Source organism: Dama dama, chromosome X (genome assembly GCF_033118175.1).
Source record: "Dama dama isolate Ldn47 chromosome X, ASM3311817v1, whole genome shotgun sequence".
In the NCBI taxonomy this organism is placed as follows: domain Eukaryota; kingdom Metazoa; phylum Chordata; class Mammalia; order Artiodactyla; family Cervidae; genus Dama; species Dama dama.
Genome location: NC_083714.1, coordinates 32,940,797 through 32,967,435, shown reverse-complemented (window position 1 = coordinate 32,967,435; position 26,639 = coordinate 32,940,797). Strand labels below are relative to the sequence as shown.

At 43.4% G+C, this 26,639-nt stretch overlaps 2 protein-coding genes across 3 annotated transcripts in view; one reads left to right on the top strand and one right to left on the bottom strand.

The window, feature by feature from the left end:
- Positions 1-324: 324 nt before the first annotated feature.
- RAB33A (RAB33A, member RAS oncogene family) lies at positions 325-22,711 on the bottom strand. Of its 2 annotated transcripts, none has more exons than XM_061137381.1 (2): positions 9,638-10,183; positions 325-880 (listed from the first exon to the last, which is right to left on the bottom strand). In XM_061137381.1, the coding sequence occupies exons 1-2, from the start codon at positions 9,893-9,895 to the stop codon at positions 425-427; spliced, it is 714 nt and encodes a 237-aa protein (XP_060993364.1). In that variant the 5' UTR covers positions 9,896-10,183; the 3' UTR covers positions 325-424. The 2 variants fall into 2 exon arrangements, 1 of the variants encoding a protein (XP_060993364.1); XR_009692052.1 differs by lacking the exon at positions 9,638-10,183 and adding an exon at positions 16,507-22,711 and having other exon boundaries at positions 739-880.
- AIFM1 (apoptosis inducing factor mitochondria associated 1) overlaps positions 16,101-26,639 on the top strand; it is a 28,440-nt gene continuing 17,901 nt past the window's right edge. The window contains exons 1-2 of the mRNA XM_061137380.1: positions 16,101-16,372; positions 22,718-22,860. Of these exons, the coding sequence (XP_060993363.1) occupies positions 16,267-16,372; positions 22,718-22,860 (249 nt within the window). The 5' untranslated portion in view covers positions 16,101-16,266. The remainder of the gene's footprint in view (positions 16,373-22,717; positions 22,861-26,639) is intronic.

Genomic DNA, 26,639 nt, shown 5'->3' with positions numbered 1-26,639 from the left:
ACTAATGATGAGTCAACGTCTCCTTTTAGAACTTCTCTATCCCTCCCCTTGCATTGGTTTTCAAGAACCACATACCTGGCCTGTATTCCACCCCCTCTGGGTGCTTCTGCCCACTGATGACACCATAGGAGAGAATGAATTAGTCCTGAAGAAGTGACTCAAAGGATGAGCATTTCAGTTGGCATAGAAGACTGATAGAAAGGGTGCTTATCTAGTAGGGTGAGCTGCCTCTTCTGCTCATCACAGTCAGAAATGTCTTCTTGGAAGAAAGCAAGACATGAAGGCATGTGATAATCTATACAAATTTTATTTTAATATCAATTTGTGTGGAAACAAGCAGGTGTCAGTGTTACGCAGGCACGGAAAAAAGGGAAAGAAAAAAACCCTCCAGTGATAATTGCTCTTGTATTTACACCATTTGGCTTCAACAGGGACAGGAAGTTTTACTGTTAGCTTCCTGTGGGAACTCCAGTTTCTGCACCTTTCCCTGCTGCCTCTCAGCATCACGATAGAGCAGGGATTTCTGAGCCTTCAATCGGCAAGCCAGGCACATGAAAATTGACTCCACATTCTGGCTCTCTTTGGGGTCCTTGGCCGACGTCTCAAATAAGAGCATGTTGTGGGCATCAGCAAATTTCAGGGCTAAGTTGGAGGGCACCTGGATCTGTTCCCTCAAGTCACACTTGTTGCCCACAAGCACTTTGGGGACTAGTGGGGGCACAGCATGCCCATTGCATTCTTGGATCCACATTTTGAGGTTGGTGAAGGATGTCATCTTCGTGACGTCGTAGACAAAGACCACAGCATGCACGTTGCGGTAATAGTGCTCCACCATGCTCTTGCGGAAGCGTTCCTGGCCCGCTGTGTCCCACACCTGAACCTGGAAGACACAAACGATCGATATTTGGAGTCAGAAAAGGAAACATAAAATCGAGATAGGAGAAAACATGGTTCTGTGGCATTATAAAAATGAGGTGACAAGCCCTGACACAGGAAGTGGTTCTTTGACAAACTGGCAGAATGGTCTTTTTCAAAGTAGAGAGAGAGGTTTCTTCCAGCGTTTATTAAGTCTCTCTTAAGATTTTGAGTTGAAAATCTTAAGGTTTTTAGTTGAAAACCTGGAGTGTAAATTGGTCAACTTTCCTGGAGGGCAATTTGGCAATATTATCAAAAGCTTAAAAATGTACAAAATTCTTAGAGCCTAGAATCCCATTCAGAAATCTATACAAAAGAAATAGCGAAATAGCAGATAATGTAAATAAGTAGTTGCGATATAATATACAGCATGATGCCCATAGTTACCACTGATGTATGATATATATGAAAGTTGTTAAGAGAATAAACCTGAAAATTCTCATCACAAGGAAAAACTCTCTTTTTTTGCTTTCTCTTTTTCTTGTATATGTATGAGATGATGGGTGTTCACTAAAGTTACTGTGGTAATCATTTCACAACATATGTAACTAAAACTATTATGCTGTATACCTTAAACTTACACAGTGATGTACATCAATTACATCTCAATAAAACTAGAGGGGGAAGCAAAAAGAGAGAGAGAGAGATGTGGTCAAAATTCTGTACAAAGATCTTAATCAATTTTTAAAAAACAGGAAACAACCTAAATGTTCACTAGGAGATAAACAGCTAAAATGCATGTGTGTATCTATATAGGTGGGCTCTTCACCAGCTGAGCCACAAGGGAAGCCCATCTACACAATGGGCTATTATGCAGCCATTAAAATACTCTTTTCAAAGAATAAGTCGTGTGGGAATTCCCTGGCAGTCCAGTGGTTAGGACTGTGCACTTTCACTGCCAAGCCCCCAGGTTTGATTCCTGGTCAGGGAACTAAGATCCCACAAGCTGCACAGCATGGCCAAAAAAGAAAGAATAAATGGTGTAAAAATGCTCACAAGATGCAAGCTTAAAAAGGAGGATACAAAATATTTTGTACACTATGGTCCCAATATTTTTTTAAAAAATTAAACATAGACATATGCATAGGAAAGATCAGAAGTATACAAAATTAGAATATTAATGGTTATTTATGAATAGTGGGATTTTAGGTGATATTTATTTCCTTTTTTGTATTTTCCAAATTTTCTACTGTAAGTATATACCACTTTGGGGTTTTAAATTTTTTTGTATGACTTTTTAAAGAAAATAAAGTCAGTGTTAAAATCTCACTTTGTGGCTCAATTTATTTTAAATTCACTTTTTTCTTAGGTAAAAGGTAAATTAGCTCATTGGAATTTTCTTCTGCATCTTAGCTTTTGGGATAAAGGCCAATTAGCAACATACATAAAGATACAGTTCCCAGGGGATGCTCCGGAGTCTACACACATTCAGCCCAATCTAGTTTCCTTTATATATCCAAAGTCTTGGACAAGGGAAATCATGCTGAGAACAACTGTCCCAAGGCCTTGTACAATTCTAAGTTATGAAAGAGAATGTGGTTATAGTCACTAATCGACTACTATGGTTCTTAAAATGAAGTATAGCCTTTATTTGGAATTAGCAGTCAGTAAGTATAATCTAGTAAATATAATTAAATCTTTTTGCTGGGTAAACATCTTACAGGGCACTAGAGTCATCATTCTGAGCATCTGTTTTCATCATCCAGGCTTTCCTTCATCTCCTTTATGGAGATGGGTGCCATGTTCCTTTGGCACGCTCTTCAAGTCATCACCTTCTTCCACTCAGATTTCCATGTATTTTGGTCAGATTCTCCTCTCCTCACTTCCGGACTACAGCAAAGGCTTTTGGATTCTAGATGCCTTCACCCCAGTGGCTCTTGCATGCTGCTTTCAAATCAGCCTTCCTAAATCCCTGCTTGTATCAGCGTGTCATCCTCCTCTTCAGCCAATTCCAACAGCCCTCTACTGCATATGGCATCAAAATAGAAACATTTCTGTCTGCCACAATTCGACCCCACCCAACCTAGTTTCCAGGTACTCAGCTCCACCTGGTTCATTCTGTCCTCTGTACCTCTGGTCCTACTAGTCCACCTTCCCCTATATCAGTGGTTACCCCCAAATTGCTCTATCCAAATCCCACCCATTCTTCCAGGCTCAGCTCATATTCCACCTTCTTCCTAAAACCTTCTCCAATTTTTCAGTTCTCTTTCCTTAGGAATGTTTATTATACTTCGAGTCTCTACCACACCATTTAGAATATATTTATTTGTTCTTTGGCCTTCCCAGGTGGCTCAGTGACAAAGAATCCACCTCAGTGGTAAAGAATGCAGGAGACTTGGTTGGGTTCAGTCCCTGGGTCGGGAAGATCCCCTGGAGAAGGAAGTGGCAACCCATTCCAGTAGTCTTGCCTGGAGGATTCCATGGACAGAGGAACCTAGCAGGGTACAATCTATGGGGTCACAAAGAGTCGGACATGACTGAAGTGACTGAGCACACACGCATACTTGTTCTCTAGTCGTTTCATCAGTGTTCTTGGCACCCCTCCAAATAGATTGTAAGCAGTCTTTTTCTGCATCAGGTCCCTCATCATCATGCTTGTCATTAATACTGTCGTCATGATCAAAAAGCAGTATTGGCCTGAGTCACCAAAACTACTATCCATCTGACATCCTATGTATCTGCCAAGGATTTCAGAGACAACATTCGACTTTGGTTACCCAGAAAAACGTAAGTCCTCAAAGGCTGATTTGCTTCAGCAAGCAGAGACAGAAGGGATTCTCATTTCTTCCACCTCTCTGGTGCTCTGAGCAGGGAGAAAGAGGAGAGCAGGCCAAGAGAGGAATGGAGGTCAGTGGAAAGAGGGCAAGAATCGCCAGAGAATATCCTTATCACTTGGCTCCAGGTTTCCCCACCCCTACCCTCCGGTAGTCGGTAGTCGTAACTCTTGCCTCTGAATAAGGCTGAATCCCTACCAGCCCTCAGGCGTGTGGCAGATGCTTTAACACCATGAGCTCAGGACTCTAAAAATACCTGCCACTAGCAGGAACACGGGTGGGAGTGTGTGAGGTGTTTGGGGCTGAGTAGGTTGGCTGTTTGGCTTTTCTAAGGTAGGGCTTCAGAATGATGCATGCCACCCAAGCCTGTGGAGACTTGAACCTTTGATTTGGGGGCTTGAAATTCCAACCCCTCTCTGTGGTGAGAGGGGAGCCAGGAAGCAGACTGCTCAGAGCAGAAAATCACAAGAACCAGTGCTGTGGCTTCAAGAGCCATCACAAAGGGGGAGCACGACAGTCAGGCTCTCTGGAACAGGAATGACCTCATTTTGTTTCGGGTTTGGTGTCCCAGTCCTTCTCGGCACCCTCATAAACCCCCGGCCTCTGTTGGACAGTGAAAGCAGCTCCTCCCTCTTCGGCAGCTGGCGTTCCCTCACCCAGTGCCCCCCTCCCGCCATGGGCATAGCATCCACACGTGGCCAGCACTGGTGCCTGCCCCTAAACCACACACATGCCCCCAGGCTCCTTTTTTTCTCTCCAAGGACCAGTGGGGTTTAGTGGAGTCAAACCAACAAGGGTGCAAATCCCAGCCCAATCATGTCCTACTAGTTAGGTGTCCTCAGGCAAGTTACTTTATCTTCACCGTCCTCCTCTGGAGACTAAGGAGAAACACAGCAGTCCTGTAGGGATGCTGTGAGGATTAGCATCCTCATAAGTACAGGACACAGTGCCCAATACAGTCCCCCTTCATCCCTGGCCCGAAACCGCCACCACCAAGTCTGGCCAGACAGCTCATTGAGTGGGTGCCCTTGGCAATGCAGCAGTGGATATGGAATTGGGAGACGCGGGTTCCAGCCCCTCCTCTCACTGACTAAGTCAATGACTAGGCAAAGGAAATAACATGCGAGAAAGATCTTTTGCACAATACAAAGTGTTCTGCAAATATTAGTTGTTGCCATTGTCTCAGGGGCCCCATAAGCCCTGTCCTAGTAGCGTTGCTCCTTTAATCCATTGGTTCTCATCTTGGAAAGCAAGATGAGACAGCTTGGCTTCTTCTTCTTTTTTTTTTTTTTAGCTTGGCTTCTTGATGATGAGCTAGAGCCAAGGCAAAGGCAATCAGTGGGGAGGGGGAAGAAAGAGGAAGGCCAGCAACATGCCCTGGTGGCTGGGGTCGGGCCCAAAGTGATGGGGACACTGGAGGAGCATCGAGGGGCACAGGGGAGCTGCCAAAGGTACCTCTAGCCTTGTAAACCATTTTCCTCGGGCTACGGCTGCCTGAGCAAATCCTTCACCCCCTGCATGTGCTCTTAGGTGACTCAGGTATTTCTTTTCCCTAGAGAAGATATCTGGTATCTTTCTACACATGAGGTATGAGGTATGAATATCCTTCTGTTGGAGGCCGGTGGGGGAGGGTAGAAATGGAGAAAGGGAGAAAGTATATCTGTAATCTTTGGAGGATGCCCGAGGGGGTCACGGGGAAAGTTTAAGACAAGTCTTTCTTCAGCGAGCTGGACCATCCCATCTGCGTCTAAGATACACCCAGCTTCACATGCCAGGCTGACACAGAGAATAGCAAAGGCGGACGGAGAGGCAAAGAAACTCACACACAGCAAGAGAGGCAGCAATGGAGACAGAGAAACGACCAAACTGATGGCTAATTAACCATTAAGCTAACTGGTAGAAGATAGAAGCTCAGAAGCCCTAAGGAAGACATGATGTCATTCTGACTGCAGGCAGCTTCTGAGGGAACACTTAGTTCACCCTCCATCCACTCGGTAATGTAACACACACGAGGGTGTTTTTCCAAGTGAGTTCGGGGGAAGAGAAATCCACAGTCTTGAGCGGCACCTGCCCTCAGCCACGGCTGACCACAGAATGCCTGGTCCAGAGGCTAGGGCAGAGGGTGTGCCTGGCGTGTAGGAGGAACCCAACTGCACAGGAGAAGATGCTTCCATAAAAATCTACAAAGAGGGGCTCAAAAATTAGAACTGAGCCTCCCTTCTACTACCTCCCCACCCCCAAACACCCAGTCCTATTTGGCATTTTCCAATGCTTTTAGACTGAGACAGGCGCCATATGTGTTAGCTAAACCTGTAAGACGACAGACACTTAATGTTCATTCAAGGAAGTTCCACCCTTCCCTTGGGGGCTGGGGGAGGCCTCCATCCTTCCTAGGCTGATGTCAAGAAGGCCTGTCAATTTTCCCCTATGATGTCTCACCGTATCCCTGTCTCAGGTAACTTTGTGGGTTGGATGGACCACGGGGCTGGCCCAGTGTGGGGATTTACGGACTTTTCCAAGCCAGGCAGCACAGTGTGTGGAAAGAGCACCAACAAGGGAATTAGGAGACCTGAGCTGTAGGCTGGGCCCTGGGTGATCTTGGGTAAGTCACTTTCCCTCTCTCAGCCTGAGTTTCCTCTCTGTAAAACAAGGAAGTTGGATTAGAGATGCTCTGAGGTCTCGTCCATCTCTGAACATTCTCTGATTTTTACACTCAAGGTAAGACAGTCAAGGGGCAGAAAGGAAAACCTAGGTACTCAGCACAATGCCTGCAGTGCAGCTGAAGGGGGCGTTCTTGAAGGCTCATGGGTCCAGGGGCTGAAACCCTGGGCCCCCGGGATCCCATGAGGCTGGCTGCCTGGCATGCCACCTCCCCCTGCGCACAATCCCTCCCAGCCAGATATTGCCCGACTGGAGGAGAGAGCAGTGACAAAATGCGTGGGCTCTGAATTGAGGTTGAAAGCTGGCCCTATCACAGGGAAGGCAGGACAGTGAGATGGCGCAGTGCTGGGGCTCCAGGGTCAAAGACGGAAGCTCAGATCCATGTGCCTTGGGGCAAGTTATTTCATCTCTCTAACTTTGGTCTCCTTATCCATAAAACAGGAACAGTAATAATAGTCCTAATTTCATAGGGCTGCTGAGAAGATCAAACAAGATAGTGCATGGAAAGTGTCTAGCCTGGGCTCTTTGTTTCTTGAATAAATAGAAGTTGCTGTTATTGTTATTATGATTATTGCTGACTCGCTGCAGGCTCTTCTTGATGTTCTTGTGAATCAGGAAATACTGGATTATAAATGTCGTGAGGGGGTGGCAGACGCATAGATTGCCGACACCAAATGGGGCTTTAAGGCCCTACAGATGGCACTGGCATTTTGTCTGGTGTTGTAGCTTGTTTGTTTGTTTTTTGCCCATGCCTTCTGCCATGCAGGATCTTAGTTCCCCCACAAGGGACTGAACCTGCCCCCCACCCATTGCGAGTGCAGAGTCTTAACCACTGGACCACCAGGGAAGTCCCAGCACTGCCATTTTAGAGCCTGACAGCCTTCTCCTGCTGAACCTGTGGTCTAGGGCTGCCTCAGTTTGGGGACTTTTCTCTCTCTCCCCAAAAGAGAAGCCTTTGACAGTCACCTCCTAGCATGGGTTTGGCACCTGTTCCTTGAGACACTTCAGGCCAGCCAGAGTCTGGGGCAAAACTGTCTCCCCTGGAGTGTCTCTGTTAGCTGCTGCGCTCTGCCATCTCCCCAAAGACACTCCGGTCTCACCTGCCAGCTTGGGCCCTGGGCTTGCAGCAGCCTTGCTGGAGGCAGGGTCCCCATCCCGCTGCTCCCACACCCTACCCTGAGCCCCTTCAGAATCTGTACTCAGAGGGCTTGTCCATGAGCAGTGTCACAAGGTTTCGTCCTCTTGAAAATATCATCTTCCCAAAAAAGCCTGTATTAAGCACTTATCTGCACGTGGTGCTGTGCTGGGCTCCATCTCTTGTGAGTCACACTGTCACAGGCTCTGCCCTCTGGGAAAAGGTCCGGAATCTTTGGCGGACACTGTAAAATCCAGTTTGACTAAGTACTGGATGTTAGAAGGGAAGGAATCTTTGCAAAATTTCCCCCAAGGCCATTGGGCAGTGACCCTCTTCCACTCGTTTTCACCTTCTACTTTCTGGCTTCCTCCTCTCCTCTCCCCGTCTTCTCCTTTCCTAGACTCCCAAACACTTCCTTTTTCCTTCATCTAAATTTCAAGTGGACTTCTTTACCCCTCTCTTAAATGTAAACGACTCTTTGGCTCAATGTGACATGATGTTAAATAAGCGATAGCATTAAATTCGAAAGGTTTTGAGGGTTTAAGAACACACCCATAAGTATATTTCTATTTTAGATGTTAAGAGGCATGTTTTAGAAATTCCAGAGTCTTACAACCTTACATTAAAGAAGTCCTAGCCAAACAGACATTGACATAAGAGCCCTAGGGAAGGATGGAGACAGATACCTACTTTGACTTTTAAAAGGAAATGTAGAAATCCCCCCACCCCCACCCCACCACCTGGCAAAATGAGAGGGGCAAAAAAGATCACTATTTCAAAACAGTACCCTATTTTCCTGATCCTGGGGTCAGTTGTTCTCAAGAGCACTCCCTTATCAGTACTGAGCTGCCTATCTTCCTGACATCAAGTGCCTTGGACCAGTCTCTGAAGCCATTTTAAAACCTGTTCATTTTAATAATGAAGGAGTCAGGAATCTTGTACGGTTTAGAGCATTTCATCACCCTCCCCAGTTACTCAGCCCTTCTCTCTACATCATTCAGAAGAGAGGTCCTGTGGTCATTTGGGCTGTTTGCCCAATGGAAAGGGAGGGTTAACTTCACCTGACAGTGTCTGACCATAGGCTTGAGAAAAGGCCAGCTGTGGCTCTAGAGGAGTTGGTCTTTAGTGCCCAGTGCCTTTCGAGGTGTCTTTTCTGCCCATAAACCTGCTCCCTCTGCTCCCCTGACACATGAAGCTGCCCTTGCCATGTCCTCCCTCCCTCCATCTTCTGCACATTGAAATATTCCTGTCCTCTTGAGTTTCTACCTTTTCCGATCTGAAAGTGAGCGCAAATGGTCAGACAAGAATATCTGTACTTATTGACAAACTAATGAGAGGGGGGCACCAAGACACTTTCCTGAGCCTAAGTCACATAAGTCACTCTGCATCTTTACAAAGGCCCACTGAAGACAATACCAACAGAATGGGTAACAGGCATTAGGTACCCCAGACAAATAAAGAAGCTATCATTTGAGGGGTGCTCTTCCAAAAGAACTAGTTTTATCTGTTATGAAGTGCGGGCAGGTAACCCTGTGTCAATTTCTTTCAAAGGGCTCATGGCTTTGTGCCAGAACCACTGCACACCACTCCTATTCCAAACCAGCCCTAATCTCAACTATAAATTTTAATTTAAAATACAGTACTTTTCATTCTTTATGGATTTCCGTCCCCCACCCCCACCCCACCGCGGCCTGCCCACTGCCAAGGCCTGAGGGCTTAGCCAAAGCAGATTTGTGCAACCTATTGGCACTCAGGAGGTAGAAGAGACCTCAAGATATGTGAAGTGCTTTGGGATCCATTCCACAGACCAGGACGGAGATCCCTCATACCTCCCTCTGCCCACAGGTGCCGCTGCTCCCGGCTCAGGGTCCAGGATGGGTTTGAACCGGCTTTTCCTGGCAGGAGCTGTCAGGCAAGGGCAAAGGGCATGAATGCAACCACTCCCTCCAGCCCTCAAAAAAAAAGGGGGGGGGTGGTGAGGTGGGAACTGGGCCACTGAGAGAGGCGAAAAGGGATGAGGACTTGCGGAGGGTCTTAGGCTCAGCAAGCGGCGACACAACCACACGCTGGACATTTACAACCACGAGAGCGATACCTCTGGCAAGACCCCCTCCCAGATCCCTCCCTTTCTGGACCTGACCGTCTGAATCACCTTGATCTTCTCGCCCTCGATTTCCACCGTCTTCTCCCTGAAGTCAACGCCGATGGTGGCTTCAGTCTTGTCCGGGAAGGTACCCCCGCAGAAGCGGAAGGTCAGGCAGGTCTTGCCCACGTTGGAGTCCCCGATCACGATGATTTTGAAGATGCGAATCTGCACGTACTGGTCCAGCGACGAGTCCAGCTCCAGGGAGGCCAGGCCAGCGGCCGAGGCGGGCTGCAGGTTCCCATGGCCCAGGATGGGCTGCGCCATCTCCCCCGGACCAGACCGGGGCCCCAACCCCCCTCGATGGCTCCACACAAAGAAAACGGCCACGTTAGTGCGCTCGAGGCGAGCGAGCTTTGTGCGTGTGTATGTGTGTGCGTGCGTGTCTGTGAGTGTGTGCCCGCGCGTGTGTGCGTGCGCCGACAACGTGTGTGCGCGCGCGCGCGCGTGAAGGGGGTGCCTCTCACCCCAGCCCCCCTCCTCCAGCGCACCCTCCTAGCAGCTCAGAGACAGCGACACAAAAGCCGGGGAGGGGAGGAGAGATGGAGGAGAGCCGGCAAGCCTTCTTGCGCCTGTGTCCTCCGGCTTGCGATCCTAAGGCGCTCCCCAGGCCGCCTCTGCCAACACTGCGCCTTTGCATAAACCCTCCCCTGCCGGGACCCCAGGGACACACCGGAGGGAGGAAGCCTAAGGAGGAGAGGGTGGGTGGGGAGATCCGCACACACCAGCTCGGGATGGTCTTCCTTTTTCCTTGCCCCCATTTATTTTATAGCTTTCGGGCTCCCCACTCCCACTTTCTCAGAGCGCTCGGGGTCAGCGGGCTGGGAGCACAGCTGGGGAGGACAAAGAGAGCTGCACCCTCGGGCGTCTCTAGAGCACTTTGGCCCCCGAGCGACACTACTCGGCGGGGGTGGGATGTGGGGCGAAGACACCTCTTTCACCTCTCCAGCAGCGGGCAGCTGCGCCCCGCCTCCGCGGCCCCCTCCCAAGTCTTAAGATAAAGGGATGCTCTGTCTTATTGAGAAAGCAGGTGCGCTCGCGCGCCCCGGGGAGCCGGGGAGGGCGCTGCCAAGACACGCCAGGGGTTGTGGGGGCCCGCGCAGCTGAGAGGGGGAAGGCAGGGGCACGGGTGTGCGTGTGTAGGGCGAGTTACTGTTTCTGTCACAGACTTGCCAGATGTAGGGGGGCGCGTGCCAGGCGCCAACCTCCCCTCATCACACCACGAGCACCCATCCTCTGAATGTTCAGGAGAGTGGCTCCCATTGGCTGCTGCGGTCGGTTGTGTTTGGCTGGCCAATGGGGAAGGCCCGCCGCGGCAGAGGGCCGGTATGTGGGGTAAGAGAAGGGGGAAGCTAGTGCTGGCAGCTTCAGCAAAAGGGGACTTTGTTTCCGGGGCTAACCGTGACAGGTCCAGGTGGAGGGATCCTGGGACATGGCGTAAACCTCACAGTGTCTTGCACTCCTGGGCTCTCCATAGAATCACAAACCCTTGCAGAATGGTGGAGTTTCAAAAGGAAGTGGAAACCCCTAGGAGCGTTCACCCCTCTGCAACTGAATGTAGAACAAAGTGGTTGGGTCTAATTTGCCAGAAGCCTAGATTATGCTTGGAAGATGATAAATGAACAGAACTTTCTTACGGAATTGGGGGCAGCTTCCCAAGGCTTAATAAGCATCACACATCTTGGTCAAGACCAAGTCCCTCTGCCAAAAGTGATTTGCAGGTTCAGAATTTGTTTGACATCAACTCTACTGAGGTACAACTTACATACAATAAAATGTGCCCGTTTACATTTCCTTTTAAGACTTTATCCCTCCTCCTGCATATGACATGCAGGTATTAATGACACATACCAAGAGCACCGACTTCCGAGTTATTTGCTAATGCCATCAAGGTCAGGGATTCCAGAAGCACACGTGAGTTGCCATCTTATTTGGGTGTGAGGTTGAGTGGCAGAAGAGACAAACAGGACTAAATCCATTCCCACCATAAGGAAAACAATTCAGAGCATCAGTGACAGATCTGTAAGCAAATTGCAATGTGACTGCTCAGCCATTTCCACGTTACTCAAAATGGCTGGGAAAATGGAGTCTTCTAGTTAGTAAACTTTTTAAGCTGAGTTAGCAGATATATTTATAGCTAACTCTTTTAGCACATATGTGGGTCACCCATTTCTAAAACCCTAGATTATACTATTCAATGTTAAAACCATTTCGAGAAGGATTTAACCTTCATTGACTAATCCAAGGTCATCATTATGAATACCTATTATCATTGTATAGTGTGAATAGCAATCCTCATTGTATTTTGTTTTTGATTGGTTGAAGTCTAAATAGCTTGCCAGATAATTCTCCTCTGTATTTGAAGCTAATGCTCCTGGTGATCATTATCTACAGAAGAGTAGCTATTTTAAAAAAGAGAGAGAGAGAGAGAGATAACTATTAACTAGGCTTCCCAGGTGGTACAGTGGTAAAAGAATCCACGTGCCAATGCAGGAGACCTGGCATCCATCCCCGGGCATCCATCCCCTGGAGAAAGAAATGGCAACCCATTCCAGTATTCTTGCCTGGAAAATGCCATGGACAGAAAAGCCTGGCAGGGTGCAGTCCATGGGGTCACAAAGAGTCAGACACAACTGAGCACGCATGCGCGCAAACACACACAAATATATCCAGGAGGTAAGAGTGAAAGTAAGTTCTGCTAATTATACCCATAATTAATGCTAACTTTCTGTGAGATATAAAAAATATTGGATCCACATAAGATTATTTAGACGCATGCCTCCAGCAAAAACTTGTCACTGAGTCTGAGAGCTCTCATTATATTTGTAAGGTAGAAACATTGATTTCTGGGAATGTGGTATATCAAAATGGGCACATGCCCTAATAAAAAGTCTGTGAAGTGAGATTTTGAGGAACTTTCACTCGTATTTTTGGAGTTACTCGATATGTGTACATTGTTTTTGCCCCCCCCCCAAAAATGATAAAATATCATTTTTTTATTAAGAGGCCAAGAAAAGTACCTCATTGCACTTATTGCAAAAGTATTAATTATCTAGGGTGAAACAGATCACCAGCCCAGGCTGGATGCATGAGACAAGTGCTCGGGCCTGGTGCACTGGGAAGACCCAGAGGAATCGGGTGGAGAGGGAGGTGGGAGGGGGGATCAGGATGGGGAATACATGTAAATCCATGGCTGATTCATGTCAATGTATGGCAAAAACCACTACAATATTGTAAAGTAGTTAGCCTCCAACTAATAAAAATAAATGAAAAAAAAGTATTAATAACTAAGCTGTGCAATGCCTTTTCAAAGATCATTTTATTTATTTTTGGCTGTGCTGGGTCTTCCTTGCTGCCTGGGCTTTTCTCTAGTTGTTGTGAGTGGGGGCTACTCCCTAGTTGTGGTGCGCGGGCTTCTTACGGCTGTGGTTTCTCTTGTTGCAGAGCACGGCCCTAGGGCATGTGGGCTTCAGCAGTTGCAGCACTGGGGCTCAGTAGTTCTGGCTCGTGGGCTCTAGAGCACAGGCTCAATAGTTGTGCACACAACTTAGCTGCTCCCGGCCTGTGGGCTCTTCCTGGATCAGGGATCAAACCCCTGTCTCCTGCATTGACAGGCAGATTCTTTACCACTGAGCCCCCAGGGAAGCCCTGCACAATGTCTTTTTGTGTTAATGTTGCATCACTAAATGATTGCCTTTCAAATACACTCAATTGTTTTCATAGGTACCTGATTGCCAAGATTTTGAGTGTTTTCCAAAGTTTCTTTCACCACCAGATAGGATTAACTTTGTATTTAATCAGTCCTTGTTCATTACTGACTTTTAGAAATAGTAATAAATGTCAATGTCTGCAAGGCCTTTTTTTTCATTTATTTTTATTAGTTGAAAGCTAATAACTTTACAATATTGTAGTGGTTTTTGCCATACATTGACATGAATCAGCCATGGATTTACATGTGTTCCCCATCCTGATCCCCCCTCCCACCTCCCTCCCCATCCCTTCCCTCTGGGTCATCCCAGTGCACCAGCCCCGAGCACTTGTCTCATGCATCCAACCTGGACTGGTGATCTGTTTCACACTTGATAATATACATGTTTCGATGCTGTTCTCTCAGATCATCCCACCCTCGCCTTCTCCCATAGAGTCCAAAAGTCTGTTCTATACATCTGTGTCTCTTTTTCTGTCTTGCATATAGGGTTATTGTTACCATCTTTCTAAATTCCATATATATGTGTTAGTATACTGTATTGGTGTTTATCTTTCTGGTTTACTTCACTCTGTATAATGGGCTCCAGTTTTATCCATCTCATTAGAACTGATTCAAATGTATTCTTTTTAATGGCTGAGTATTATTCCATTGTGTATATGTACCATAGCTTTCTTTCTTTTTTTTGTACCATAGCTTTCTTATCCATTCGTCTGCTGATAGGCATCTAGGTTGCTTCCATGTCCTGGCTATTATAAACAGTGCTGCAATGAACATTGGGGTACACGTGTGCAAGCCCTTTAAATATGAAATAAATAGAAATTTTTTACCTTATTGGGGAATTGATATTTTCAATATTTATCCCCCTCAAACAGCCCTACTTTAAAAGTCAGCTATTACCTGCACTTCTGGACATTAACCTATTCTTAATGAGGATGGGGACCCTGAATCATTTTCTCCCAATAAATATTGTTTCCTGGGTTAAACTTCCTAAAACGACGTTGTAATTTCATTCTCGATCCCTAATTCCACTAAAAATGATAATTTCATCACCTACAATATTAGGGCCAAACTTTTTTGCCTGTTTGAATCTGGCCCCACCACATTCACCTGTCCTTATTTACTTCCTAGTATGTACTTGCTGCCACTGTCCCATGAAAATGTGGTGAGTTTTGTTTGTTTTATTCTTCCAAGCATTTTAAATGGCATGGTGCTCCCTCTAAGATACTTTACAAATATTAGTTCATTTAATCTTCACAACAACCCTATGGGATTGGTAGATGAGGAAAGTGAGGCATAAGTGACTTGCCCCAAGTGGCAGAGCCAGGATTCAAACCTGGAGCAGACTGGATCCAAATTTAATGATGCTTCACCACTGAAAATATTACTTTTGGTCCAAAGTATTCACCATCTGAAACATCATTCCTTCTCCTCCACTGTCTATGTTAATTTTACTATTCATTCTTCAAGACAGAGCTCAAGTAACACTTTTTACATGAAGTCCTTCATTAGCTATTCCATCCTGTACTATTTTCTCTTGCTCTGGCACTACATCAGATGTTATTATTTAAATGACCAATATATCTCATCTCCCAACTAGACAGTGACCACTTCCTATACTTTTCATATCCTCCAGAGCTTCTTTCATGGCACAGTCCAAGTGGCAAATGCTCAATAAATACTTGTTAAATGAACATGTAACTCAAGGGGGTGGGGAGGGAGGCTCAAGAGGGCAGGGAGATATATATATATATATATATATATATATATATAGCTGATTTAAGTTGTGGTACAGCAGAAACTAACAACACTGTAAAGCAATTATATTCCAATGTTATATTCATATAATAAATTTACTTATTGTATTTATTATATTTCATTGTTATTTATAATACTTCATTATTAAATGCATTATATTTATTTATATGGTAAAGCAATTATATTTCCAATTATATGCCAATTAAAAATATGTAACTCAAAACTTTGAAAAAGGCGTATGTTTTGCATACTGCAAAAAATATATTTTTCCATTTGGTGGATTCAAATCACCTATTTACACTCAGTCCCTCATCCTACTCCTCCCATAATTCTTAAAATCCTGCTTAGGATTTCTCTCACAGAAAGTTTGTGAAACACGAACTCTTTGCCAGCATCCTGCCCTCAAGCATGGAAGCCATAATAAGCAGGAGACTATCCGCAGCACCGGGGACAGCGTCTAAGACACAGAACTGCACGACGACAGATTTGGGAAAGAGAGCCTAATGATTCCTCCTCCAGGAAACAACGGCTGGGTGGGAAAGCGCCAGCAACTTGTAAAAGCAGGAAGTCCACTCCGAATCTGCATAGCCAGGTGCCTCGGCTGGACCTCCGCAAAGACTGGAAGTGGACTACCGTCAGAGAATCCGGAAGGCTAAGGACCTAGTAATCAGTGGCTTAAACAGAACAACAAACTGTGCTGGGGCCACGCTTTGTGAGGTGCCGTTACAGGTTCCCGCTATCGACACAGCGGCAGCAGCGGCCACCGCCTTCCAGCAAAGCGGCTTCACCGGTCCCTCCTCAGACAGCTTTCTGAGCTCGCCTAGCGGAACGCAGTGCCCCCAGCCCTTGGAAACTTGCGAGCAAGTCCGCCTGGGGGCTTGCCAAGCAATCGGACAGCTAGGCGCCTGCGTCCAGCCTCCCCGTGCGGACCAATCGCAACGCTGCGCGGAGCGCCACGCCTGCGCAGTAGGCCTCCAGCCGCGCTTCCCCTTCCCCAGCTCCCGCAGGCCGGCTTAGCTGGCCAATGCACACCCGGAGCTGGGAGGAGGAGCCTGCGTAGAGTGCGTGTGAAGGGAGCTGGGGGAGCGGGTCAGGGCCCAGGGTGTCTGACCCGCCGGTACGTGCGTAAGAAGAAAGGAGAAGGAGGAGCAGGTCCAGGGGAGCGGTTGCCGAAATGTTCCGGTGTGGAGGCCTGGCAGCGGGTGCTTTGAAGCAGAAGCTGGCGCCCTTGGTGCGGACAGTGTGCGTCCGAGGCCCGAGGCCGAGGAACCGGCTCCCAGGTGACTGACCCATCCCAGGCAACCCCCACCTTGAAGACCAAGGGCCTGGGTTCCACAGGCTCCCTATGCCGCTCAGGGCCCCCCCACCCCACCCCCATCCCTGGGGAAAAAAAAAAAAAACTACACACACTCACGATCGATCGTGTGAATTCCGAATTGGCGGGATCCAAACCGTGAGTTTCGCAAGCCGAGCCGACCTGACCTTCAAAGGATCTGAGCCCGGTAGTCGGCTTGAGGCCTCTTCCTGTGAGGGTTGGCTGTCCAGGGATAACAGAAGAGCTGGCTGACGTTTATTGTTCAGTGCCACCTCCCGGCCACCCCCAGTTCGCCTTTTTAGAGCAGTGAGGTCAAGTAGACTTTGTCATTTATCGATTTGTGGGACTTGAAGCAGGACACAAGCCCTGCGCCTCAGTTCTTCTGTAAGTGAGCATATAACCTGCTTACCTTCCAAACCCCAGATGAGAGTCACAGGTTTGAGTCCCTTGGGAAACAGAAATAGTGCAATGCAAGTAAGAAGTCTGTCCGCTGTGCGCCAGCCACCGCAAAGAGTTGGCCCAGAATTCATTTGAGTTGAGTTGCCTGGTCAGTGTAATTCTTGATGGTCTCTAATGTTACAAAGAAACAGTTTGCAGAACACATTGTATTTGCCCCCGCCCCCGCCCATGAACTTGTTTCAGCAAATTTTAGAGCTGGAAGGGATTTCATGGTAAAATTCAAACCCACTCATTTTATAGATAATAAACCGAGGCACAGAGAGGTGAGATTACTTGCTCAAGGTCATATACCTAATTAATAGGTAGAGCAGAGGATAGTTTGCCAGTCTCTAGGTCCTTAATCCTCTTGCCCCAACTCCACACTGCTTCCTAAAGTTTGATCTCAAAAGGTTAAGGATAAATCTGGTTCCCCTTTAAGCCCATTGGGCATCGGATATCCTTGAATTTATCTAAACCTGTCTTGAACCTGCCAATTTTCAACCTGCACAACTTCAAGGGGGTAAAGAATTATCCACCAGTAGAAGGTGCTTGGTTTTGTTGGTTTATTTTTTTTTTTCCATCAATAATCCTTGAATGGTCACCCAAGGATATTCATATTAGCAGTGTCAATATAGAACTGCCTTGAGGCCTTTTCAACGTGGAACTGCTTGCTGGGTGCTTTTTAAAAAGTGGAAAATATTTCCCTTAGATTGTGAGAGTCTTTATAAATGTACATTTGAATAGTTTTTCCAGTTGCTATCCCTCAAGAAAATGTTTCCTGATGGGTGTACCTGAGGTATGTCCTAAGGCATGTTGCTCTTGAAACTTAAACACTTCTGCCTTAACAGAGGTTTGAAAAACTAGATTAGGTTTGAAAAACTAACATCCTGTCTATGATGTCATCTGTATGGGTTTTGTGCGTTGAATTGAGGATGCTGTATGTAAGTTGGACAGAAATTTAGGTAAGCTGATGATTTTCATCCACACTGGGCTTTCAAACTGTGTACTTATTTTGCCTAAAACTCACAACTTTTGCCAACATTCTGAAGTCTGAACAAACGTTCTCATCAATTAAGTGTGGATTTGCAAAGGTGAATTGATTTAAGAGACGTTTGAGATGGTTGGTGATATTAGAACTACTGAAAAATACTCACTAAAAGTGTTCTTTTCCATTGCATGACTTTGTTTTAAGTCTGCTCTAGAGTATATTCTGACTTCTTGACAGATCCATCCATTTCTTTGTATACAGTTATTTGCCCTTTGGCCAAGCACCAGAGGATAACCTTATTGTCTTTAGCAATGGGTGGGGGTGGGGTTACAATTTCAAAAAGAAATGATTCTGTCGTTTTAGGAATCAACCTTGTTTTGTGGCTTAATGACTAATTGCTCTTAATCTGAATTCTTTTGCCCATAGTATTGTTTACCATATATTTTCACATAGATCAGGGAGAGGCATGTTTGTAGATAGGCCATTTCCCCTTCCTGTTTTCCCCTCCCTCCTCACTAGTTCTTTGCCAGGATTATAGCAAACTTGAAACCTGCCTTGGAACATCTCATCCATATCTGTCACTATTGTCCAGTTCATTTGCATTATATGTTGCCCTTTGCCTTAAAACGATAATTGCCACTCTCTGGTTATTTACTATATTTGGATGCTCTGCCTCTTTCCAGAAATGATTGAAGGTAATTTATAGTAACCACTTTGTGTAAGCATTCAGAATTGAGGAGCATATGGGTTAGGTAGGTAATAGATGTTTTCTGTTATGTAGTTTTTTATTTGGTTATCAAACATTGTGCTATCGATGTGATCAAACTCATCACTGGCCCCCGACCTGAGGGTCAAATGTTTGAACATTTTGCTCTGTTCAGAACACTTTTCACCCTCTTAAAAAAGAAGCTGTATTCCTTGTGGGCAATGATCCAGACTTCCTGGACACTGCCAAATGACACTTTTTTGAAGCCTAGAAGACAAGCCTTTACCCCCTCTTTTTGCTGGGACAGAACTTTCCAGAAGAAAATTTTAGCAAGTCAACCTTTTCTTCTAGACATTTGCTAATAATTTAAGGGAGTTTCTGTATATTGTAACTTTCATGTTTCCAAACTTGCCTGGTTGAATAAGTTAAAGTGGAGGGCCAACCCCAACTGTACCAAATGAGAATCTTTGGGAGAGAGCCGTGGGAATTTATATTTAACAAGGCTGCTGATGTAATTCAAATGATCAGGCAAGTTTGGAAACTGCTACTCTGAGTGAATAATGACTCCCTTTTGTTCCACTGACCTAAGGATTAAAAAGCCAAACTGAGCAACCTTGAATCTCTTGTGATTTGTGTCAAGCCCATTTTTCTGATACTCAGAATAGTTACATCCATTCTCCCCTGCTAAACTGTACACTACTGGAGGACAGGAATTGTGTCACATTTAGTTTTGTGTCCTCAGCATTTTGTACAGTCTGGTACATGGTAAATTCTCAGTGACTGAACCCTAGTACTGTGAAGGACTTAACTTTGCAGAATAGAGTTAGATCTTTTTGTGTGTCATCAAAATCATTTTTCTTCTGGTGCCTTTCTTTGGAGTGTTTCACACAAGAGGCATTTAGCTGCAATGGACAGATTACCTAGGCTTGTCTGATCCGGTGTTTTAGACATGTCAGAAGAATAAGTTTGATGTTCAGAAAACAAGATTCAAGAGCATATTAGACCTCCTAACCACTTGAAATTTCTGGGTGCCTCAATTGTATGGATGTATTTGTGGATAAGGACTTCTGGGTGTATGGAAAAATATGAGATTATGAAACCTACAACAGTGAATTTGTGATTTAGGTACTATTCTAACGCTAGCCTGTGGTATTCAAAACTTCTTTGCAAAAATTTCTTCAAAATGTTCAGTCCTTATCAGTAGAACTGGGATGAATTTCTATTTCTTTATTATATTCATTAATTCATGAAATATTTATTGAGCAAACTCCTACAGGAATTGAATCCTTGCATGATATAATGAATATAGACAATAATATTGTATTATAATATCAGACTTGCTAAGAAACTAGATCTTAATTATTCCAACAACTACAAAGAAATGATAATTATATGACATGGTAGAGGTTCTAATTATCGCAAAAGTGGCAATCATATTATTATGTATAAATGATCAGTTTAAAAAAATCATAAGTGTGAGGAAGAAAGCTCTACTTTGGTACATGTGGTCTGACTGCAGAAAATCTAAAAAAGTAGATTGGTGCAATGAGAGGTCAAGGATTAAGGGGGCTTTCCCACATTAGTAAGACAAATGAAAAGGCATGTTTCAGTCTTTATGTAAGATTTCCTAAAACTCTGAGGCTGTGGTAGGAAAGGTGTGGGAATAATTTTTTTTTGGGGGGGGAATAACTTTATAGGTAAAAGAAAATTGGAGGGAAATATGAACATCCATACCATATTATCATCTTTTACAAAATTAAAGTCACTAGATATGTAAAAAGTTGGTTTGTTAATGACTGTATTGTGTTGTACTTCTTTTCAAGCAATAGTGTAAATGTAAACCCATTTCCTTTTTTAAAAGTCAATTTGCTTTTAAATGTCTTTTTTTTGCAAATTGAGGCAAAAACTGCTGAACTTAAATTATTATACTAAAACAAAGTTGTTATGGTTTTTAGATTTAGCATCTTCTAGAGGAATAAATGGAATTTTGAAAACATTTATTTTTGGTTAAAAAGAAAACTTGGGATGGAGGTAAGAGACAACTAAATTCATTGTACTATATCTAACCATGTGGAACTTTTTCTACCCAGTTTCATTTTCTAAGCTCTGAGATTTGTCAGTTTCTATTTCTGATGCCTCATCATTTTTATGGACTTCTGAAAATCAAAAGCTTGCCCAGATTGAGATAAGTTTCTCAACCCTTGCCCATGTTTTTATTTTCATGATTTGTTGTTGTTCGCATATATAAGCCATTTAATTTTATTCAGTGATGAAAGATTCTAAAACAGGTAAGAAATAAAAACAGTAGAGAAAAATACATTTCCAGTTCTAAGAATATAGATCCATAGTTTCTTATCTATAATTTAGAAATAAAAATAGGACTAAAAAAAATCAAGTTTTTGGAACTCATTTGTCAAGTTTTTGTAACCCGAACTGGAGAGAAGTTAACTTAGAATCTTTTGTTTATTCTCTTCATTGTGATCGGTCATAGAAACATTAATGCGTGTGACTGGGTTGCTGCCCCTTATTGTGCTGGGTGTTACTTACTATATGGTATATGCATTATATACTTACCACCTAATAATTCTAAGCTCTGGGATGCCCATGTTCCCAAGGATTTCAGGTAAGAGAATGCAGCTGTGTTTTGGACATGTTTGTACCCCTCTGAGCCCTGTAATTGTGAAAGCTGAGGAAAAGCTCTCTATTTTGAATTTCTACAAGTACATATGGACCAGCTACCGGCGCTCTTGTGTTTGTCTTTTAAAGCTTGGTCAGATCAGAACATACCTACTTGCCTCTAGACCAGTGATTCTCGAAGTGTAGACTGGCAGCATCAGTATCACCTTGGAACTCATTAGAAATGCTATTTCTTGAGCCCTATCCCAGATCCTCCAGCTCAGAGACTCTGGGGTGGGGGTGGTGTAGGTCTGGCCTTCCATGCTTTAATAAACCCTCTGGGGGACTCTGATGCCCACTCAAGTTTTAGAACCACTGCTCTAGATCAGGATTGGCAAACTACAGCCCACAGGCCAAACCCACATGCTTTCCTATGCCCCTTGAGCTAAAATTGGTTTTTACATTTTTAAGATGGCTCAAAAAAATTTTTAATAGACGATTTTTTGAAAATTATTTAAAATTCACATTTCACTGTCTGCTAACAAAGTTTTGTTGGGACACAATCACACCCATTCATTTTTATGTTGTGGTTGCTTTGGCACAACATCAGCAGGATTAAGTAGTTACAGCAGAGACTGTGTGGCCTGCAAAGCTGAAAAGATTTTCTATCTGGTTCTTTACAGAAAAAATTTGCAAAGCCCTGTTCTAGGTCAGTAGTCAACATGAAGGCTGTCACAAACAGGGAAGGTGCTGGGACCTTCTTCCTTCATTTGAAAATGCCAGCATCCTCCTGGAGAAAGAAGTCTATGAAACTCTGACATTTCCATGTGTGAGCGTTGTTATGATCCTCAGATTCTTAATAGCCATTCCGAGTTTCTACATCAACATAATCTTTGTATTATTTTGGAGGACTAAGAGCCAATTAGTCAGTGTATATTTTAAATTTTGTCATTCTAAAAAATATAATCCAAAATTCTTCAGTTCTTTGGGGGAGATAAATTCACCTAATTTTTTTTTCTGGTTTTCTTCTGAGATTTAGTATTTCTGTCTTCCAGGACATATTACCTTTCATGCAAGGCTAAACTCTATTCTGGTTAGAGTGTGTTGCTGGAGTCTATTTGTGCAAGATTTGAGCCAGCCATTTAAATTACTCCTTAAGTGATTGTTAGAGTGTCCCAGGTAGCCTGTAGTTAACTTGTTATATCTGTCTATTCAGTCATCTCTCCGTGTTTGCTTCATTTTTGGTGAAGATGTGAAGAGAGAAGTATTTGATGAACTGCCCATGTTTTTCATTACCTTTTCTGGAAGCTATAAATTCCTCCCTGGACAGCATTAAATTATACTTGTAAAACTCCAACAACTTTAGAGTGTACATTCTGATATCTGTTGTATTTGTGTGTACAGTTTTCAGTTTTTTTTTCCCCCTTGGTCATTTGACAGTGAATATGACACAGCCCAATGTGCATTTAAGTCTTGTGCAATGCATTGACATTTAGTCATAAACATGTATTAACTATTTTATTTTTGTATGTGTGTGTGTCTTAATAAATTGTGTTCCTTAGGCAACTTGTTCCAGCGATGGCATGTTCCTCTAGAACTCCAGATGACAAGACAAATGGCTAGCTCTGGTCCATCAGGGGGCAAAATCGATAATTCTGTATTAGTCCTTATTGTGGGCTTATCAACAATAGGAGCTGGTGCATATGTAAGTAGAAAAGCAGCTCGTGTAAAGAAGCTGCCAAACAGCTCCCATTAATAGACTCAGTACTACTCTGCTTTAAGACTTTTACAACTAATTCTCCTTTCTCTTTTTGGAAGAATTTCCAAAGAGCCTTCTTTAGAGTGCCTACTGTCTAATAGTCTGTGAGAATCAATTTGGGAATGACTGAAATTTAATCTCTTGTTGATGATCTTTGCTCTTTGCACTTGTCTTTTTACTCTTTACTTGAAAGCTTCTGCATTTCCTTAGATTTGACTAATCTATGGAATTGTACATTTTCTTTTGGATATAATGCACTAACCTATGAATAAGGTCAAAATTCCTTGCAGCTCCTTAGCACAATATTTGATTTTGACCCATTTGCCAAATATTGTATTTTTCCTTGGCTTGGGATGATAAACATTTGAAAACAATAACCTTCAGTTCAGCATTCCTGAAAGGAAAACTTATCCAGGAACCTCATCCAAAGACTAAATTATAGAAATAGGTCTAGTCTCTCCAGGTTTAGGATGGAGTTTGTGTGAGGCGAGAAATGTGCTTTAAACTGTTATGTAGTATTACCACAATAATATCCCCTTAAATGAACTGTGATCAGCTTAGCTGGTAACAGAGGAATTATTCTGTGGGCATTTTTTTTAACTTGGCAGAGTTTACTGTGACTAAGCAGATCAGTCTAAAGCTGGATCATGTAAGGTTGAGTGAACCAACTTAGATAACACCTAGTAACGCCCTTGATTGAAGGAAGCTGTTTATTTTACTTATTGGGAGCAAATGGTTGGACAACATTACAATTTTAGTTCTTTCTACATTGGTAAGAGGGTGAACTTAATCTTTGTTACTCAATCACTGTGTTAAAAAAAAGGGGGGGACATGAAAATTATTTGAAGTCACTTAGATGATCATTCTCTGACCTAACTCCAAATGCACAAGGAAAGTAGATAGCTCTTGCCAGCTGTGAGTTGAATCAGAGTGAAAACTAGATGAGCTCTGTCTGGTGACAGACTTTGAGGAAATATACATTCTCCTTCAATCCTGAAACAGCAGTTGTTTTTCTTTTTAGCACAGGGTAACCAAAAACACTTCCCTGCCTTTATATTGAATGTTTCTTCATTAATACTTAGTGCTTTTTCTATTTCCCTTTGTTTCTCTCTTGGCCTTATCTTTACCTACAGTTGTGCAGTGTCATCACCTAGGACCCCCTTCTAGATCACTAGCGTCTACAGGTGCTTCTGGGAAAGATGGCAGCAGCCTAGTATACTTCTTAATTGTAGGAGCAACAGTCACTGGGGCAGGAGTTTATTATGTAAGATACTTACACTCGAATGTATTTTGGGGGTAGGGTGGGTGAGACCATGGCACTAATGGAAACTTGATCCATTAGAACACGATGAAACATTCACGGCATGTGCTTTTAGGTATTTATTAAAGGGACATTGTCAGTCACTAGGGAGTCCTCCAATCTCATTCTTCAAACTGTTAAAGTCTTACCGGAAATATCTGAAGCCATACATTTAATGATTGCTATAAATCCTCATCATCAACCCTGTCTTTGAAACTTTTGCCAATTTCATAATTCTTTTTTTATGATGCTAAATTATATTGTGCTTTAGTGCTGCATACCTAACAAGATAGCCTCAAAGAGTAAACATTGAGTAAGCAAGTAAAGGTGACTTGAACACCATCCATTTTGAATTATTTGAGGTAAAATATAATTTCTGTGTTTTGTGGGAAACAGTAAATTAACCCTACTTTTATTGTGAAAGGGCATTTTATTGAATGCTTCTGAGGAGGTCCAAAAAGCCATAGAAATTGCAGTGTTCTCCACACTCACCCCCAGCCTCTATTTCAACTAAATTCATTTGGCAGTGTCCCTTTTGTAATCTGTAATTTGGTCAAACTAGTGGCTGAAGTGGTATAAGCTAATGCATTTGTGTCAACTGCTTTCTTAAATGCCTCTCTTTCATTATTTAGATACTACCCCCTAAACCTTAATTTTTCCATTTCATAGCTCTCTCAACTTTTCCCATCAGTTCCACCCCATTCATTCAGAAATAGATTTAAATTGTTCGTATCTGATATGTTTGTAATATTTGAAGCCCATTCAACCTCTGGTTCATGTTGCTGTACCAGAGTTGGATGGCCTGCACAGAGCTGGCCAGGCAAATCTCTTAATGCCAGGCCACAGGACAGGGCCACTCATACTGTTGCTTCCTCTTGTCTTAGAAATGTCTGTGAAGCACAAGTTCCTCTCAAGCCATTCAGTTAAATGCCTCATTGCCCTCTGTGTTTATCCAACACTGGTAATAATAAAAGCTGCTGTATTATGGTGGTTTTAGGTTAAATGATAAGCTTTTGTCTACCTACAACTTATCAAACTATTGTGTTTTGTTTTAGATTACATTTTAAATCATTTAAAACATGGTCTGAGGTGACTTAGATTTGTCAGTGAGCAGAGGAGCCTGGTGAGCTACATACAATCCATGGGGTTGCAAAAAGGCGGACACCGCTGAGTGTGCACGCGCACACACACACACACACACGCACACACGCACAGAGCGAAAGTGGCCTTTAATGAGATTTAGTATTTGAGCCATTGTTCAACTGATAGGACCACATTGCCTCACTCAGAAAATGAACTGTCACCTTTCATATTCCTTCAAGTGGAATAGATGGCATTACATTCATCTGTTTAGAACAGTTGTCTGCTAACGTATTTCAGAATTTTGTAGTTTTTTTTCACCTGACATGTATTCATGTCACCGACTGGAAATCTGCAAACTGGGGAGACAGAGACACTTGGGGGAAAAGTTAATTTTTATTTAGTAGGTCTGTAACTTATTTTTATATCAGAACATTTACTTAAAAGCTAAATATATGACAAACCTCTTTCTTGTTCTTTCCCCAGTAAACCTCAAGGTATTTCTTGGTCTCCTCTTCCCTGATGTGTGAAGCCAATAGGAGGTGTGAGAGGGCCTAGGCTATTATTGGATATCTGTCTCAGTGTGAACATGACCCCAGTTTATTTCTCTATTCACTCACAGTGACCAGCTTAAGCCATCTTTTTAGGTAGAAATCCTTTTCTTAAAATAAATATTTTTTTTAAGGAGTGAGTAAATGCTGGACTTGTATATAATATCTGCTGCCAAGATTAAAAAAAAAACTTCCTGAAATTAGTGTTACTTGAATTCAGTTTATGAATTTGATGAATTTAGTGGTAAATTCAAGGAATAACCATTATCTTTTAACATACAGCACTTAATTTTCTAATCCATTCATATTGTATATTAGATGTTTCCAGGCTGATAAATGTCAAGTGCAAATCTGAGAGTTCAGATTCCTTAATGCAGTACATTGCCTAGTGTGTTGCTCTGTAAGAGGCTCATATTATTCTTAAAACATGTTTTATGCTACTTCCTCTGATTATCCTTACTTTTTCCTCCAGTTAATCAATAACTTGGGATTTCAGCTGACATGTGGTCACTTAAATTCCTGTCTTGTTGACCCTGTGGGGTACTAAAAGAGCAAAAGTGTTATAATGAAAACAAGTCGTTCTTGCCTACTGTTTTTTTAAAAGATCTTCAGTAAATTCTGATGCTGAATTAAAAAAAGAAAACTATTCAATTCTAATGCTGTGTTAAAAAAAAAAACTAGCCCTTCAATTTGAAAGGATAGAGAAGATAGTATATTTTAAATGCAATAGTTGTTTAAGTGAAATGTTTGCCCATTAAGTATCTGAGTGTCATTAAAGAATAGGCCTTTGAGGG

Excerpts from the sequence above, each read along its gene's own strand:
- RAB33A (XM_061137381.1), bottom strand. The coding sequence starts at position 9,895 with ATGGCGCAGCCCATCCTGGGCCATGGGAACCTGCAGCCCGCCTCGGCC. Across the intron at positions 881-9,637 it reads TCGAGGGCGAGAAGATCAAG|GTTCAGGTGTGGGACACAGC; the intron begins GTGATTCAGACG and ends TGTGTCTTCCAG.